Source organism: Bipolaris sorokiniana, assembly GCF_000338995.1.
Source record: "Bipolaris sorokiniana ND90Pr unplaced genomic scaffold COCSAscaffold_10, whole genome shotgun sequence".
In the NCBI taxonomy this organism is placed as follows: Eukaryota; Fungi; Ascomycota; class Dothideomycetes; order Pleosporales; family Pleosporaceae; genus Bipolaris; species Bipolaris sorokiniana.
In genome coordinates, this window is record NW_006911904.1 from 329,546 (window position 1) to 347,712 (window position 18,167).

Sequence of the window (18,167 nt, forward strand, 5' to 3'; positions counted from 1 at the left end):
CGACTGTGTAGGTATGGTATGCACTCTACGGGATACACTACACTTAGGAAAAACATGTTCCTTGGACGCGCCAAGCATGCCGCCATGGCTTCAAATTTAGATGCGGTAGGCAATAGATGGCGTAAGAGCAGCTTAGCTAGGCAATTCGATGGCCTGCATTGAGCCAGGTCCGATGTCATCGCTATCGCGCTGCGAACGCATGCACGGTCTCTTTTCAGGCTTTGGCGTCGTCGTACACACACACACGCACACGAGCGGAAGAATCGATGGGTCATCTGACATATCCATCCACACTCGCGCTAGGCCTCTTCCAGCCACACCTCAATCCACCCCCAACAGGCGACCATGAAAGGCATTAGCTCTCGACCCTACGTGCATCATTCAAAGAAGCAGGTCTTCGTATGACTCCCGGCCACCACACTCGTTGATGCCAGCCGCGACATTACAAGAGCTCAGCCGCCCAAACTACGGCCGCTTGACTTCAGCCATCGCAGAATCACTGCACAGCTGGAGTAGTCAGCATCACGCGACCTGTTGCAGATAGGGGTGCTTTACCGCGGGGCTTTGATGAAAGAAGAGAAGTGAAGGCATCTGAGTGTTCAAGAGACGGACAAGGGGTTGATAAACAACCTTTCCAGCGTGTTGTGGCGAACGTTTACTAGGGCTTGGCATCAGATGCGCTGAGCCGTTGAGCATCACGGCGTCGTGGGAAGAGCTGGGAGACTCACAAGTGAAGTCAACAGGTAAAAGAAAGAAACAGACGTCGGGCTTCGGAAACTAGACACCATGAATCCAGCTCTATTATTTGATCCCACGGGGCGACGGGGAACAGGTACGTTTCGTCAGTTTTCTCCGTCTACCTTTCGATACCTCTTCCTCCCACTTGGTATCCGTTGCCACTCAATCGGCTTTGGATATTCAAACATCTTGAAATGTCAAACACAAACTATGACATGGAAGCATCTGGCACAGCCGTGGACATGGTAGACGATGTGTACCCGGATGCGACGTCATGGGCTTCACTTTTTGCGTCTGGACCTGATGAGCCTCTGTCCGACACACCACAACCAGCTGGTGATGATCTGGACTACTGCAATCCTGAGCTGCCGGATTTCCTCACGTTCACCGACCCAGAGCTAACAACGCACGTGCCAGGCGAGATCACAACTCACCACAACAACAGCCACGGACCGCCTGCATCTCAGATAGCTCAGTTTGATCCTCGAGCACTACTCAACCCCAAGGCTGTAAATCCAAAACGTCCAGCATCCTCTAGTGGAGACTCTGATCGCGGTCGCATCGAGCCCAGCAACATCGGCCAGGTCTCACTTGTCGAGCGTTTACACAACATCCAAGAGCGCACGGCATCGCCTGCAAAGCGGTTCAAAACTGGAGAAGTACAGACAAACACTCCACATCGAACAAACTTTAGCGGTGGAAGCGCCCTTGATCTTCGGTACCAACAAAACTCTCCCGTAGCATCTCTACCGCAGCAAAAGCCGTCCATTGATTTAACCATGAGTGAGTACAAGACTTCATGGACAAGAAAACAGGACTAACAGATACCAGGCGACGACGAGGACGAGGTTCAGATAATCCAAGATAACAGCAATGATGAAGTCTGCATTGGCAAGCTCAAGCACACTTATATTCAAGCTCATCTCGTTCCTTTCCCAGACCCCAAAAAGTTTGTTGGAAACCATGGCGGCCAGAGCCGAATCAAAGTCGCTTTTCGCAGGGCTGGCAACAAGGGCAATCACATCATCATGGTCCTTGATGGCATGGGCAAAGAGTTTGGTAGGGTTGACATGAAGACGGCACAGGGACTTACTCCACTGATTGATAGCGCGAATGTAAGCGGTCTCAAGTGGATGGCCTGGACAGAGCCGCGTCGCAAGCTTCCAAATGAAGGACCACCAGGCAGCAGCACTTCGGCTCTTATCACAATGACTCTTCAGCTCTACTGCCCCCGCAAAAATGCAGATAATATCGGCAAGTTTCTCAAGGGCAAGAACCTCATCCTTGAGCGTCCCGTTTTCGAGCTCGCGCGCCATGACTACTACAATCCGCAAACAAAAGAAGGGTTCCAGAAGAGTCAAGCCTCACAGCCTGGTTTCGAAGCGCCTGCACCATATGCGGCTATGAACAACTATGTGGTCCGTAGCGTCGACGAGATTCGCCAGGAAGTGGACGATGTCTTTGACACAGTCGTCTCCAGCTCTGAAGCGGTACCGATGCGGAACCCGTCACCACTCATCAAGACCGAGTTGTACCCACATCAAAAACAAGCGCTTCACTTCATGGTCGATCACGAAAAGGATCATTCTTCCGAAGAATTTGATCAGCGTCGGGATCCAATGTGGACGACTAAGACTCGTGATAATGGCCGGATATCATACGTACATATCATCACTGGTGAAGAGAGAGCCCAGAAGCCAGCTCCAAGCTTGGGAGGTATACTAGCCGATGAGATGGGACTTGGAAAGACGCTCAGTATCCTGTCTCTCATCTGCGACGAGGCTTCCATCACTGCCGCTCAAGCATTCAGCCAAAAGAAACCGCCTCCTCGTCCCCTTCCCGCCATGATTCAGCCTACCATCAATACTCGAGCAACACTTCTTGTATGTCCCCTCAGTACAATGACTAATTGGAAGGAGCAGATCAAGGAGCATTTCCCCGAAGGCAATGGTGCATTGAAGTGGACGCGATACCATGGAGCTGAGAGATTTTCCATGACCCCTGAGAAGCTAGCAGACTACGACATCGTCCTGACGACGTATCATATCATCGCCAAGGACATTATGGACAAGAAGCGTGCGCTTCCTTATCTAAACTGGTTCCGCATTGTCCTTGATGAAGCTCATACGATTCGCAACCCAACAAACCAATCAAAGGCCGCTTGTAATATGATGGGCCAGCGGCGATGGGCTGTTACGGGTACGCCAGTTCAGAACCGACTTGAGGATCTTGGTGCACTCTTCAACTTCATCAAGCTGAGGCCATTTGACACCACTGCCGGCTTCAATACGCATATACTGAATCCTTTCAAAAGTGCGGATCCCAATGTGGTAAAGCGACTGCAGCTACTCGTTAGCACCGTGACCATTCGCCGCACAAAAGAGATCATCAAGGAGGAGGTGCCGAGGAAGCTCGATTACGTCGTCAGGCTGCAGTTTTCTAGGGAGGAGAAGCAGTTGCATGATTGGTTTGAGAAGGATACGCAGCGCAAGGTCCTTGCTGTTACCCAGGGTGACAAGATGGGCGGAAAGTCTTATGCGCGCATTCTCACGGCTATTCTCAACCTTCGCCTCATCTGTGCACATGGACGCGACTTGCTCAGTGAAGAGGCCCTGAAGACTACAGATGGCATGACATACGACCAGCCGATGGAGATTGAAGATGATGGTCAAGAAACGCCCCAGCTCACGCGCCAACAAGCATACGAGATGCTCAACCTTCTCGAATCTACAAACGCAGCCGACTGCCATTACTGTCCAGGCAAGAGATCAATACTAGACGCCGATCCCGATGACGAAGATGAAGAAGGAAACGTCCAAGACGTCATCGGCTACATGACCACCTGTTATCACCTTGTCTGTCCCCGCCATCTCAAGAAGTTACGGGACCAATGGAAGAGTCTAGTCCAACCCGACGGCTCTGTCCGCTGCCACATCTGCGACGACATCAACCGGCCCGCTGCCCTGGAACTCAAGCGCGCGGATTTCTACTCCTACCTCGAAGAGCAAGACCGCATCCGCAAAGACCCCAAGTTGGCGAAGAAAATAGGCAGTTACACAGGTCCCCACACAAAGACCCAAGCCCTTCTCAACGACCTGGATGAGTTCCGTCGCTGGAGCGATGAGCATCCTGATGAACGCCCCATAAAGAGGTATGTTTTTCCACCACCCCCACACCCCTCATTTAGATTCTCTTTTACTAACACGCTACATCAGCATCGTCTTCTCCTCCTGGACCACACACCTTGACCTCATCGAAATCGCCCTCAAAACCGCCGGCCACGCCCTTGTCCGCCTCGACGGCCGCATGACTCGCGACGCACGCGACAAATCCATGCACCTCCTGCGCACCTCGCCCGCCATCCGCATCATGCTCGTCTCTATCGGCGCCGGCGGCCTTGGCCTCAATCTCACCACCGCCAACAAGGTCTTCATGATGGAACCGCAGTTCAACCCCGCGGCTGAAGCCCAAGCGGTAGATCGAGTGCATCGATTGGGTCAGGATAGAGAAGTGACGATTAAGAGGTTTATTATGCAGGATAGTTTTGAGGAGAAGATGCTGGTGCTGCAGGAGAAGAAGAAGGCGCTTGCGGATTTGACGATGGCGAGGGAGAGGCGGAGTAAGGAGGAGGCGACGAAGGCGCGGTTGGAGGAGTTGAGGAGTTTGTTTAGGTAGGGGGTTAGGGGTGGGCGGGCGGCGGCGGGATGGAGAGGGTCGGACGAGAACAGCAAAAAGGAAGGGTTAATGGGATGCGTGACAAGAAGTCATATGAGCAGGAGAATCATAAACAGCATCATATTTCGGGGATTTTATTGGGAAAGCAAGGCCATGGCTTTGGAATGGGGGAGGGCCAACACAAACATACGACTTCACCATCCTAGTTCGTTCCACCTGCTCAACTCTTTTTTTTTCTTTCTTTCTTCGTATTTTTCTTCTTCTCTTAATTATAATGGTGTTTAAGGCGTGTGCAAAGGCAAATATTTGAGATGGTGAGATGAGGAAATGGGTTTTGTGTATATGGATGGGTGGGCGGCCAAAGGGAGGGTGGGTGGTGGGTAGGTGAACAAGCAGGCGGGCGAAGGGGAATTCTCTGTATACTTTAAATCAAGGAAAGGCATGTATGGTTCTAGTTATATATTTTTTCTACCTATTTAGATATTCTTTTTCTCTTACATCTTTTGATTGATGTAGTGAGATGTGAGTTTGGTGCAAGAGTAATGGATACACTTGCTTTGGCGGGTCACCAAGATAGGCTTTGCGGCGATTGCGTCGATTGTAGGTATGGAGGATTATGGTGGGGAAACGAAGGGGGTTGAGAGAATGATGGTCTTTTTGTGGATGTGGTTGGAGTATGACTATTGCGCCTGGCATATATGGTTTTGGATGGGATGTTGCACGAAGCGAGGAAAGTAAGATGGTCGGGAGAGTGTGGGGGTGGCCGGATCGAAGTGGACTAGCGAAGTTGCGATTTGACTGGGTGATATTGGAGATGTGTCAGGATGAGATTTTTTAGACCATGAGGAGGGGATAGTGAGTACGTGGTGGAGGATTGTTGGAGAGACCGTAGCTCAACATGAATGCGATATTCTAGGGTGTATATGCATGATGGAGGAATTCGGAAGGGTTGTGTGACAAGTTTGCCCTGAGATTTACTTTGTGAACTTGGGGAAAGTCGGTTGAGCTGGTTCATTGGCAGTATACTAGTCAGAGACCGATTCGGAACCGTCCAACGATAGTCATGCAGATGGTTATTGGTTGAAAGTAGAGGGGCGCTGGCATAATGAGGCGGACATATTGCGGATCTGGTGCTTTGGCGAGGTTCTCGTGTTGAATGCAATACGGTGGTGTTGATCATCAAAGCAATTAAGATCGATATTACATAGGTCCAGACGGATGAGGCGGGCTGTACAACGGTAGATGTAACATTGCCCCAGGTCTTGTGTCATGATGATTGTATCAATTTAGCAACTGCTAGCGAACATCAATAGATGATTTGGCATTTTGGTCAACGTTGGCAATCGCGCCATATGCCAACGATATCATGACTTGTTCTTCTCCCTCGTACATGGACTAATCCCATGAAATAACTCGCGTTCGTTAATCACCACAATGCAGGTGCTCTGTTTGCTGGTTGATGGTTCGCAGCAAAGACGTCGCGGAGCTTCTTCATGCACGTAGATTGTTTTCCTGGTGATGCGAGCATATTGATTCTGTTGGCCAAGCTTTGCGACACTCCATGGATGTTGAGCCTAGACTCATGGTAAGAGAGTCTTCAGTTGCACTGATGATTCAAAGGCCAGGTCATCTCGGCCACGTGTGCAGTTCCATATCCGGACTTTTCGCTCTCATCGCCTGCGCCTACATATTCAGTGGTAACCTTTCAGTTCTGCTCTCAAAGCTTTCCGCAGCCTTTGCTAGCTAACAGTGCCAAATCAATTTCAATTCAGGCTAGTGGAACTAACTTCCCTAACCACCAAGATATTCTACTTTGAACCCATCCCAAAACACTCCACTGCAATGTATCCCGTGGTACCTCGACGATACCGACGTTACGGAGGCTACCCTTCACTATACGACCCTCCCTCGTTATTCGACACCCCGAGCTTTGACACTTCCAGTTACACTTCTAGTGGCCTCGATTCCTTGAATGCCGGCTTGGACATGCCGAACATCGATATAGCGACCAATATAGAGCAAGCTACACGGCGACACGTTGATACGCAAAGGGAGTACGAAAAGGCGAGGGAAAAATTCAGGAAGCGAAGACGAAGATAGAAGAGTGTGAGAAGAAGATGAAGGATGCTGAGCGTTTGCTTTATTTTGCCAAGTATCGAGTGCTGAGTTGGTGATGCGAGTGATGGTGCTGGTATGGATGATTATAGTGGATGCCAAACAGAGGGGTCATATATAAACTTGCAACTGAAGATTCATAGGATAATGGAGTTGCTGAATAGATTATGTACGACCTCGCTTGGTATATTTGCGCTTCCCGGAATTTACATTTTCACGTTTGTAACTCAGTGGTGGTTGTCGATGGCGGCTCAAGGTTTCTTGTGTGAATTTGCAACGATCGAGATTTGAAGTTCTGCTCGATGTCATTGCGTTCTAGATGACCAGATGAGAGTTTCAGTGGTCGCAATTCGATCGTCACGATAAAGGAAATGTTAGTATGTAACACAAAAGACATGGTATTATTGGTCTATACGTCGGGGGCCTATTCTTTTTGTATAAGATGATGTTGTCGTGTTCATATTACCCCTAGCCTAGAGTGTCGCTCGCATCTGCTGGTATATTTGTCTTCTGAATACATAGGCAAAGTGCTGTATTACGGTAAGCATAGTCTAAAGGGATTGCTTTTAGAATTCTGATTTTAATTTTACTCATATATGCCTGATAATTAAACAATCTAACCTAGATACCTTCATGATAAAATAACTACGGTAAGAGTGGAATTTTAGATAAATGGTTGGAACTGGAAGGATATGATATCAGAAATGGTGCATGCAATAGGGTCTGAGTCGTTCAAGCTGGGATGCAAAGTGAGAATTCGAAGAGAGTCGTTGCTTTGCAGTGGGCGATATCGATGATAGCGCATGTTGATTGAAATACAAGTATGAATGATTAGTTGAATAAAGAAGGAGCAGATTGGAAATCTGTGGATGTTAGCGATGCTTAGGCATCAGCTCTGCTATGCAACTAAGCCCTTGGCTGTATCTAGCAGATGGGGTCATTCTAGCCTAGGTGTTGCATACTTCGCTGGCTATACTTCTTGAATTGAGTAAGTGTGGCTGATAACACTGCCATGTCGTGGCGAAAAACAAGGTTGCAGCTCTATGCAGAGATAAAGCCGCGTTCACTAAGTACTTTATCACCACATCTGGGCCTCGGGTGCTCTTCGTGATTCTAGTATTGGGTCTTTCGGTATCTGGATTTGTGACGCATCCCGTTCTACGCCGTCTAGGCTATACGCTTCAAGCACCTTAGTTCTATGCTTCCAACTACATTTCCCCTTGTCTGCTTGACCCTTGTTTGCTTCTACCGTTGCCTTTGGTCGGCCACGCTCTTCTTTCCCTTGGGCTTCTTTAGCCTCTTTAGCTGCTTTCTTCCTAGCACGATCTGCCCGAACCACCCTCCCTTCCCATCCTTGTCGACTTTCTAGAGAATGTCAGACTTTACCTTGCGGCGAGTCGGGCGGCATTAGCAAGCTTTTAAACGAGTCTTTTGTGAAGAGCTTTGCTTCGCTCATTACCATTACAAGAACTATGCTTGATCTGCTTTAGCAAACCTGTCAGGGCTTCTGCTGAGACGGACGTTCCGCCACACCATCTTTTCTAGTATGAAGGTATACACATCAGTATGGCTCTTATACGCTACAAATCATGTCGCTGTCAATGTGTACGTGACGCCCGGCCACCCAATGCCAAACAACGCAGCTTGAATAATCGGCAATGTTCATATCAACATTCCATGAGAAATACAAAGCATTGATAAGGTCAGTCCGCCACAGTTCCCTTCTCACTGTTACATTGCCTTTTATTTGCTCCTTCATTTACGAACAATGCTACTCTAACGTCTTGCGCCCGAAATTTACCTGATCCATGACCCGATATCCAATAGCTCAAGTGTTTTTCTAGAGTTGACGCTCTGTTTCAATATGGGTGTAATCATAACCTTCATGATGTCGCAATTCCGGCCCACGATTAGTATGCAGCTAGTTGGAAGCGCTCCGCATGGCTTCCAAATTACAAGTCCTGAATGCTTTACATGGACTTTATAGGCGCAGCTTTAACAAATCGTTACACGATATCAGGTACGACATGGCTTCGTTTCTGAAATACCCAAGTGCATGATGGGTGGAGGTTTACAACAAAAATGATTAGGCAAAATGAGGAGTCACCATAGTACGATATGCAGTTATCATCTGCAAGCTGAGCATATGAACAATGCACTGATATGACCGTAGTGTTAGCTAAACTCGTAGTGATTTCATCAATATATTGATTGCTTCTAATTTATCAATTCAAGTTGTCGAGCGTGGAATGACGAGATTGCGGAAACGTAGCGCATACACTTCCCTGTCTTTCATGAGGGAACTTTAATCATGAGAGGCCTAGCTCTGGTAACAACTATCAGTTGAAAACTGATAGACAGCCTAAGTACTGCAAGGCTGCTGCTTCTATTAATTCAGTAACAAGGCAGTGAAGCTTTTCTGCAACATAGAAAAGCACCACCATCACATTATTGATTGGGGTTACGAGAAGCCTCAATAGAGCAGTATTTCAGTGCAATAGCAGAGGTTTGTCATTATACTTTACTTGCCCCATACCTTTCTCCAGATCATTAAATCTTCGAGCGTTCTAGCTGCAGTGATGCATGTGAAGACGTTCTCGTTCTTCCTCGTGAAGAACCACCGATTCTCCACTAGTGCTTGCACTCGCGTTTGTACTGGGAGTTGCTCGTCACTAAAGCAGGCCCACGCCTGTTCATAAGGTCGCATTTTGGGTTGAAGGTGTGATAAGTCCTCGTAAACAACGCCATGCTTTTCCAGCAATGCCTTCATCTTTACACCTGCAGCCTCCGAAAGTTCTCCAAGCAATGGGGTCCAGACAGCCAATTTATTAATCTGATTTGGCAACTCTTCAAGTAGCCATTTCTGGTATTCTTGAAGGTCGGAATCCAATTCTTGCAAGTCATTCTCGCTCAATCTCATGAGGTCACCCCAAGATGCCCCACCAATTCGTATGACACGGTGTGGTTCTTTGTCGTCGACCTTCTTTTCCGCAATCGCTTTTTTCAGGGTTTTTAATGCTATGTTTTTCCTCTCATCGTAGTCACCGTCTGCATACAAAATGGGTAGCTGCACGCCAAAAATCCCCATCAAAGAATAAGCAGCATCTTCCGGGATAGTTGCAGAGCGGCCCTGGCTCCAAGATAAACGCTCATCTACGGTAAAGTAAATGACCCCAAGTCCCTGGAGAGCTCGAATGGGAATCCGAGTCACAGCGCTAATCGTAGACATTAGCTCTTTCTTATTACCGAGGAATGTTTTTTCCTTAGAAAAGAAGAAGATGGAAGTTGGTGCAATGAGTTCTTGAAGTGTCCAACTGCGTTTGAACCATCTGCTCCTTAAGAATGCATCTTTCCATTTCTCATCAGAACCTTCTGTAGATTCATGAACGGATACATCAGAGAGATACACGTAGCATCTGGCGGAATTTTGGTACCAGTAGAACATGGAGGCTAGTGAATGCTGGAGTTCGGAGCTGGACGACTTGTTGATGCAGCAGGTGTCGATCCAGAAGTATGTTAGACCATCCCTCACAACTTTCTCTTGACAAAAGCGCAGTTTCTCGTATCCCAGTTTGCTAGTATCATCGTAGTCTTTCTGTTCGCCTTGGATGTCCTCGAATTGAACCTCATCACGACTGCTGCCCCAAGTATGGGACAAAATAGCATAAATTGGAGTTTCTTCTCTTGAGAACGACTCAAGGGTCCACTTGTGTTTGTCAGAATCGAGCCGTAGAAGACGCATTATTGTATTCAGCGGAAAAATACAGAAAGTTGCAAGCGCGGAAAGATATAGTATGGTGATAACCCTTCGCACAACAGACACAGCTTACCCCGCACAAGGCTGTTGTTTGCTGCCCCCGCAGGTTTATGACAACCAATCATGTCTCAATTAAAAAGAATGGCTTCTTATTGCTTGAATACTACTTTGGGTAAGTTTCATGTTTGGGTGACGGAAAACTTGTATTAAGTGGGCCACGTATCTAATCTTAAATTGCTCAAGACAACACTGGTACTAAAATATGTCACATGGAGCAAGTAACGTAGTTTTGAATATCTAAGATTGCTTGCATAAGAGATGAGAGAGAAACACAACATTGACCGGGGCGCAGAACTCTGTAGTCATAAAGAGATCAATCTTGCATATGGTCACCTTGGGTATACAATGTGACTTTCATCACAAGAAGCCTAGCCTAATCAGTTGCTACCACTTAAAACCTGATCGCTGACCAAAAAATGGCAAGATCATTCCTCCTCTGATTTGCTCTTTCCAAGGCAATAAGAACAATCGCTCTCCAGACTCTGTCTAGACATGGTTTAAGGTGGAGCGCAGGCCCCCATGCTCCTTGGCCTTTTAACATATCCGATTCCAGGGGGTTTGCATCGACTGATGTTTGTTTTCGGAGCGCTTAAACGTCGTAGATCGTCTTGTGGACTGCCTTCTCTAATTATAAAACCACTGGCATAGATTTCCTAAGATTTATTTCAGCGGAGAAAATTCCAAGACGGGCCCACAAAACGCGACGCTGGCTCCCGAGACCCGTCGCTTCCCGTACTACGGTTAAGGCGCTCAAACTGGCAGGTGTTGTCCGAGAGAACAGGGATTTCCGCCTTCCCACATTCCTATTATTTCTTAAATACCCCTTACGCAATTCCTTGGCCACCCATGACTCGGAGGGTTTTATTAAGCTATACGAATAGTATTGCAGATCCTATGCCCAATGAGGCAGAAGTTAAGAAACGATAAGACCTGCTTGGATTTGGGACATTTTTCAATTACAATGGTCTATGCGACAACGGCCATGGTGCAAGTCAAAAAGCGCATCTAGTCCAGCAGTGTTAGACAAGCCGCCTCTGGTCCACACGCCTTGCCTTCGTTCACAATGCGCTTTTTCACTCGTTTCACCGCGCTGGTTACAGCCGCAGCTCCATTCGTTGCTCTTGCTGCTCCCGTCGCAGCACCTCCAGCGGATGACATTATTCCTGGAAAATACATAGTCCAGTTGAAGCCTGATACAGATGTCGCAGCGGTCGCTGCTCACCACCACAAAGTGCGCAGCATCCATGCCCGCAACCTGGCCCGACGAGGTGACAATTCTCCAGCTGGTGAGCCAGTGGAGCGCGAGTACGGCTTCGGCGACTTCAAAGGGTATGCTGGGTCTTTCGATGAAGCAACCATCGAAGAGTTGAAGACTCTGCCAGAGGTAATACGGGTCCCGTCATATAATGACACAAAGTAGCAATGCTGACATCACTGTTAGGTCCTTGTAGTTGAGCCAGATTTCATCATGAGAACTTCAGCAATTGTGTCTCAGGCAAGCCCACCATGGGGCCTTGCTAGTATCTCCTCCCGCACGCCTGGAGCCACCTCTTATGTCTACGACGATAGTGCGGGCCAAGGCACCTTTTCCTACGTGATAGGTAAGTCAGAAACATCACGCAGATCTTGATTCGATGTTGACATATTATCAAGACACTGGTGTTCGCATCACCCATCAGGACTTTGGCGGACGAGCCATCTGGGGATTTAATGCCGTAAGAAACAGTCCTAATACTGATGAAGATGGCCATGGAACGTAAGTCACGCTCTATCTCATAGTTCCCATACCTGTCTAACATAACTTAGTCACGTTGCTGGAACTGTTGGCGGTACCAAATATGGTGTTGCCAAGAAAACCACTATCATAGCTGTCAAGACCTTCGGTGGTAGCACAGGAAGTGCATCAGATGTCTTCGCAGGGTTTGACTGGACGGTCAACGATATTGTCTCCAAGAATCGACAAAACACTGCCGTCATCAACATGTCGTTCGGTTCATCTGCCTCTACAACGTGGGACAATGCCATTGCTGCAGCTTGGAACAAAGGTGTAAGCATGGTCGTAGCAGCAGGAAATGAAGACGGACCCACCTCCGGTCGCTCGCCAGCTCGCTCTCCCGAAGTCATCTGCGTCGGAAACGTCCAGAGCAACAACAGGAGGCTCAGCGGTGGAGGTGGCTCTAACTACGGCCCTGAAGTGGATATCTTTGCTGCTGGCACCCTCATCGTCTCTGCATCCCATCTGAGCGACACAGGAACAACTTCTAAGAATGGTACCTCTATGGCGGCTCCTCACGTAGCTGGTCTGATCTCATACCTCCGTGGTCTCGAGGGTCCTTCGACTGCGGCGGCCGTTAAGGCGAGGGTGTACCAATTGGCCACGCCTGGTGTCGTGACAGACACAATGGGCTCAGCCAATCTGTTGGCATACAACGGTAACAAATAATCGTATCTTTAACGAATGGGGATCTTAGAACCGTGGTAATCTACGATTGTATGATTGGGATGTAATCTCTTTCTTGGCTTGACCCCTTTCCTGTACATATTATATGTTGAATACCACTTATCCGATGTTATTCAAGTCACCTTCCATGCCTCAAATCTATCGTATGGCTTGTTTAGAGCAGCCTGTCATGTTCTACAAGCCGCGCTGTCTATCAATCCAACTCGAACTCGACAGTGATTGACAAGGCTTCCTAGGGCAACAGCTCTTGACCAAAAGATACATGCGTTTCACTTTTCACTGCTCGTCCCGAATCGGTTCCTTCACAATGTCATTGAAAGGAACGATTAACTCACAAATTTGTTGCAGAGCACTTCAAGATATTCATTGTTCTTCAACATCTCATACAAGCAGATCGAAGATACATTGCCATTTTCATACTTGGTAAAGGTTGACTTTTACGAAAGGTATAGCAGCTCGGCGCCGCCAAAAATGTCGGCACTAACCGGACATGTCGAGTGATCCACTTCCAAGTCTACCAAGACGGAGCGAGCCCGATCTATCCTGCTGCAAACTCCAGAAAATCTGTAAGATCATCGGGATGATGCAAGGTCCGTCCCTGCGTCGAGAGACACCCGCTGTGCAGAGACTGCTTCCAATCCAGACTTCCCGAATCTTTTACCTATAGATATGCAAAGTTTTGGATAATATAATAGAACTCTACCGTCTTTTCTTTTTCAGGAACAGAGTTTCTAAAAAGCACTAGTTATCGCAATGTTGATCATATTGTCGATCATTTAATTTCGATAATCGCGCCTCCTTATAGACACCTTGCTTACTTGTGACCGAAATCACTTTCCACATTTCGGAGGGTTAGAAAAGACGCGCTACTAAGAAGGAGTATATGCTAGCAATTTCGCTGAGAAGGAAGGCAAATTGCTTAGAATCTCCTGATATAGCGAGATACTCTCGCGTGCCTTATTATACCAGAGCCCGTATTTATTGGCGCACCTGCTGCATGCGCGTATGATACCCCTATCACAGACACTTTCTAATGATATCCGTAGCGCAAGGACTATATAAGGCGATTATGGTGGTGTTCGTCACGTGTCCTGATACACGTGGGTCCGTCACTTGAGCGCCAAGAAGTGCAGCTGCTTGAACATTGCTTCAGCCTTGCTTCAGCCTTCGTCAATATGGTCGCTTTCTTCACCAAAAATCACCTCCTTGCATGCGCTTCTACCGCACCTTATAAGTTAGATTAGTTCCCTGGATTTATTGTTTTGATTTGCAAGTTCTTAGCTTCGCACTACTCGTGGCGGACGGGGGTCGTGCGAATGGGTCGGACTGCGCAAAAATGGTCGAAGGTCCCGCTGTTATTGGGGCTGTCGCTAGTATAACTCAGCTCATTGATTTCAGTGCCAAAGTCATCATTCGCCTCAAGGATTTCCATTCTCTTGCAGGAGAACTGCCAACGTCCCTTCGCCATGTCAGCTCTAAGTTGCCTGTTCTAAGCACCACACTAGTAAGCATTTGCCAAAATCTCAAGGTAAATCCAGCAGATTCTAAACTCGAAGCTGCTCTGCTATTGGTGTTCAGTGAGTGCCGCGAACAGATAGCGCAACTAGACGCTGTCATTGCGAAGACGCTGCCGACTACCAACGACAAGTGGCTGTCAACGAGCAAGAAGGCAATAGGAAGCCTATAGCAGGAAGATAAAGTCGAAAACACTACAAAAATCTTACGAAACTACATTGCGACGCTAACATTTTACCACACTGCCACATCATCTACCATACAACCGCTAGGAGGTAAACGACTAACAAGAGGCACATGTAACTCTAAGTAATCGTAATATGCAGATGCGAAACTCGTCAGGATACGCGAGTGGCTAGCCGCACCAGATCCTTCCACGAACTACCAAAAAGCGCTTAAGCAACGCCAAGATGACACTGGGTTTTAGTTTCTCGAGAACGGTCAGTATGCCAAGTGGAAGAAAAACATAACATCGTTCCTTTAGCTGCATGGCATTCCAGGATGTGGCAAAACCATCCTCAGTTCAGCTATTCTCCAAAATGTGCTTCAGCACTGCGAAGATGACCCTAGTAGAGTCGTCGCATACTTCTTCTTTAGTTTCAACGATATCCAGAAGCAGAATACTAAGCTCATGGTGCGCTCTATAATCTGCCAACTTTCACAACAGCGCGTTATGGTCCCCGAGAGCCTTAACACGTTTTCTACTTATAATAATAGGCAACGGCAGCCCTCGCTCCACGCGCTCCTAGAAGTTACAACATATAATGCGGGGGTTTCTATGCGTCTATATAATATTTAATGCGCTTGACGAGTGTTCTAGGCGAGCGGAGCTAATAGACATTCTGAAGACTATGTTTGCCTGGCAGCTTGAGAATACACACATGCTCCTAACGAGCCGCAAAGAACGAAATATACAGAGTTCTTTAGAGACGTTCATAGACAAGCAGAGTTATATCTGCCTCTAGAGTAAGCGAGTAGACAAAGATATACAGAAATATGTACAACAGCAACTAACTAACGACGAGGACTTCAGCCAGTGGAGAAAAGACCCTACCGTTAGGCAGGATATCGAGACTACTCTCGTAAATAGAGCGCAAGAAATGTGCGTACACCACCTTATGTTCGTATAAATACCGATAACTAATGCTAACTGCAGGTTTCGATGGGCTGTCTGCCAGCTGGACACGTTAGGGAAATGTCGCACTCAGGCAGCGCTACAGAAAGCGCTCGTAACGCTTCCACCAATACTAGACAAGATATACAATCGTATTTTATCCGCAATCAGCGAAGATAATTCGCAATATGCCATTACTATTTTACGGTAGCTGGCGTTTACAGCTCAGCCGCTATCAGTAGACGAAATTGCTGAAATCATTGCAATAAATTTGAATGATAAAGCCACATTCAATCGTGATGGCATTCCAGAAGATCCTCCGGATGTGTTGAATATCTATTCTAACATAGTTACTATAACTACAGAGGAGAGCGAAACACAAGACCCAGTAAAACAGGTTGTAGCGCTTTCACATTACTTGGTAAAAGAGTATCTTATCTCAGACAGAATACAGAAAGGCTCTGCAGCACACTACAGTATACAACATGCTGTGTGCCATAACGCTATTGCGAGAAGCCGTCTTGGATACCTTCTACAGTTTCAAGGAGTCAAGATGCTTAGCCACGACAATGCAAAAGAATTCAGGCTGGCAGACCATTCAGCCAGGTTCTAGATAGAGCATGCTCGAATGACAAACGAGCAGGCAGAATGGTGCTCTCAAGAGGTGATAATCCTACTTTCAGAAAGGAGCGATGCTTATGTGAACTGGCTTTGAATTCATAATCCAGACGAGCCATGGGAAAGCTCCGAATTCCAGAGGAGTCTATAATAAATGCCATTATCATTTTATTATGTAAGCATGTTTGGCTTGAAATAGGTTGTGAAGTTGCTGCTTATCGCGGGCGCCGACGTCAACGCCCAGGGTGGGATCTACGGCAACGCACTACACGCAGCTTCAGAAAAAGGCTATAAGCAGATAGCCAAGATACTGCTCGATGTGGGCGCCAACATCAACGCTCAGAGTTGGAAACACGGCAACGCACTACACACAGCTGCATATTTGGGTAAAGATGCAATGCTGGAGCTTCTGCTCTCGAAAATCGATATCACGCAGCTCCAAGATCCGTACAACCGGACTCTATTCTGGTAGGTTGCAGCCGACGGCCAGTCTCATACTACTAAACTCCTTGTGAGTCAGTACCATCATGACCCTCAGATCTTCGATAAGTTTGGGCGTTCACCATTCTGGATTACTACGAAGAAGGGTGATCGTGAAGTGCTGGAATTCTTATCGGAAGAGTGGGAATGACTAGTCTCGAGCAAGCAGTGTTGCCTGATCATGATGATGCAGTATATGTTGAATGCAACGTCTGTACCTCGCTCGTAAGTGTGGTTGACTTCCACTACTACTGATACTGCAAATATTGCTCCAATGGAGATTGGAATGTTCGCGAAGACTGTAGGAGAAGAGGTTCTCTTTGTGCGAACGAGGAACATATATTGATTAAGCGCACAAGGGAACATGGAAAGTGGTTTGAAATAACCAACTAAATACATCAAGGCCCAGATCGCCCTGAAGATTTGCTCTCAGGGCTGCTGTAGATGCTGCAAAGATAGCTAAGCTTATATAAGGATATTTTTGTACATAATATACATTGTCAGTGCTCGCAGAACTCCTTCCGTGGTAGCAACAGCCCGTATCTTGAGTTTTGATTGGTTATCTAATGCGATGTACCGCACTGGCAGTATGCACAACTTATTTGTGTACAGAGTTATTGATGCTGATGAGCTTACTGGAATGAATGCATTGAATGGCCTGAATGCAGTTAGGTCGTACCTAATGGAAGAGACGAATACCATCCTTACCGTTGGTCTTACTCGCGTGCATCTTGACTTGAAATGCGACGCTACTAACTAGTGTTTACATGCTAAGCAACCTAGGGGATTTTCCTCTAATAGTACCCGTTGGTGTTTGTGGGCCGTTGAGGAATCGCAGCTAAGTTCATGATATGTAGACTTCTAAAAACGACAATGTGAACTTCCTGTCATCTGGTCACCGCTCATCAACGGCTTCTATTTTGAAAATTATAATTCTTCGGGACGTGCAGCTGACTGGTCATCCAATGAACTTTATTATCAGGAAAGAGTTGATTAGATGCAAACATCTAGCCCCTGTAACTGCATTATACCATCTTTCCTGTGTGATAATAAGCTTTTCCCGAATTTTCTTGGTGCAGGGACGGAATGGCTTAATTCTTGGATAAATAGGCCGAATACGAAATTCTAGAAATTCTAGCGCACGGGAATGTCCGCTTCTGAGTCAGCGCCCAATTGGTAGGACCATTCAGGCCGTTGCACATCAGTATACAATTTAATTCACCGGATACGAACACTGGTCGTTCGACAATGTGAATCAAGTAAGATGTAACGATGTTAGGATATTCCATCCTGTGGGTTGACAAACATTGCTCTTCTAAACAGCGTGACCACGTGAACAAAGCACTGATGCAGCCTACCACTGTCAGCGATGTCACTATCGGACCTAAGGGGAAATTGTATATTTCGGTGTATACTCCGACAACCAAAATAGCCACCGCGAGGGCTAAAGTAAGCAGCCACTGTTGAAGCCGTTGCACTATGCCCCATTGGTCCTCTGCAAACCCATGAACACTGGCCGAATTGGTTGCCGCGATGCCGCCCGACCAAGAATGTGATCCTCACTGCGCAACAACATCGTAGGGTGACCGTTCATATAAGAATATGAGCAAGTTCCCACTGTTACACATCGTTAC

At 47.2% G+C, this 18,167-nt stretch overlaps 5 protein-coding genes across 5 annotated transcripts; 4 read left to right on the forward strand and 1 right to left on the reverse strand.

Moving 5' to 3' along the window:
- The first annotated feature begins 328 nt into the window (after positions 1-328).
- On the forward strand, positions 329-4,857 carry COCSADRAFT_120972 (uncharacterized protein). The gene is made up of 4 exons (XM_007703569.1): positions 329-832; positions 1,156-1,521; positions 1,570-3,889; positions 3,954-4,857. The coding sequence occupies exons 1-4, from the start codon at positions 787-789 to the stop codon at positions 4,411-4,413; spliced, it is 3,192 nt and encodes a 1,063-aa protein (XP_007701759.1). The 5' UTR covers positions 329-786; the 3' UTR covers positions 4,414-4,857.
- Positions 4,858-8,742: 3,885 nt separating this feature from the next.
- On the reverse strand, positions 8,743-10,304 carry COCSADRAFT_220110 (uncharacterized protein). The gene has a single exon (XM_007703570.1). The coding sequence runs from the start codon at positions 10,268-10,270 to the stop codon at positions 9,050-9,052; it is 1,221 nt and encodes a 406-aa protein (XP_007701760.1). The 5' UTR covers positions 10,271-10,304; the 3' UTR covers positions 8,743-9,049.
- Positions 10,305-11,381: 1,077 nt separating this feature from the next.
- COCSADRAFT_120979 (uncharacterized protein) lies at positions 11,382-12,936 on the forward strand. The gene is made up of 4 exons (XM_007703571.1): positions 11,382-11,729; positions 11,787-11,946; positions 11,999-12,101; positions 12,152-12,936. Exons 1-4 carry the CDS (start codon positions 11,409-11,411, stop codon positions 12,786-12,788), a joined length of 1,221 nt encoding a protein of 406 aa, XP_007701761.1. The 5' UTR covers positions 11,382-11,408; the 3' UTR covers positions 12,789-12,936.
- A 1,206-nt stretch (positions 12,937-14,142) lies between these two features.
- On the forward strand, positions 14,143-14,493 carry COCSADRAFT_27880 (uncharacterized protein; the record flags this gene model as incomplete). Its single annotated transcript, XM_007703352.1, has 1 exon — positions 14,143-14,493. The coding sequence occupies one exon, from the start codon at positions 14,143-14,145 to the stop codon at positions 14,491-14,493; it is 351 nt and encodes a 116-aa protein (XP_007701542.1).
- Positions 14,494-15,085: 592 nt separating this feature from the next.
- Positions 15,086-16,048, forward strand: COCSADRAFT_172841 (uncharacterized protein; the record flags this gene model as incomplete). The annotated part of the gene is made up of 4 exons (XM_007703572.1): positions 15,086-15,269; positions 15,300-15,423; positions 15,478-15,587; positions 15,660-16,048. 4 exons carry the CDS (start codon positions 15,086-15,088, stop codon positions 16,046-16,048), a joined length of 807 nt encoding a protein of 268 aa, XP_007701762.1.
- Positions 16,049-18,167: the final 2,119 nt, after the last annotated feature.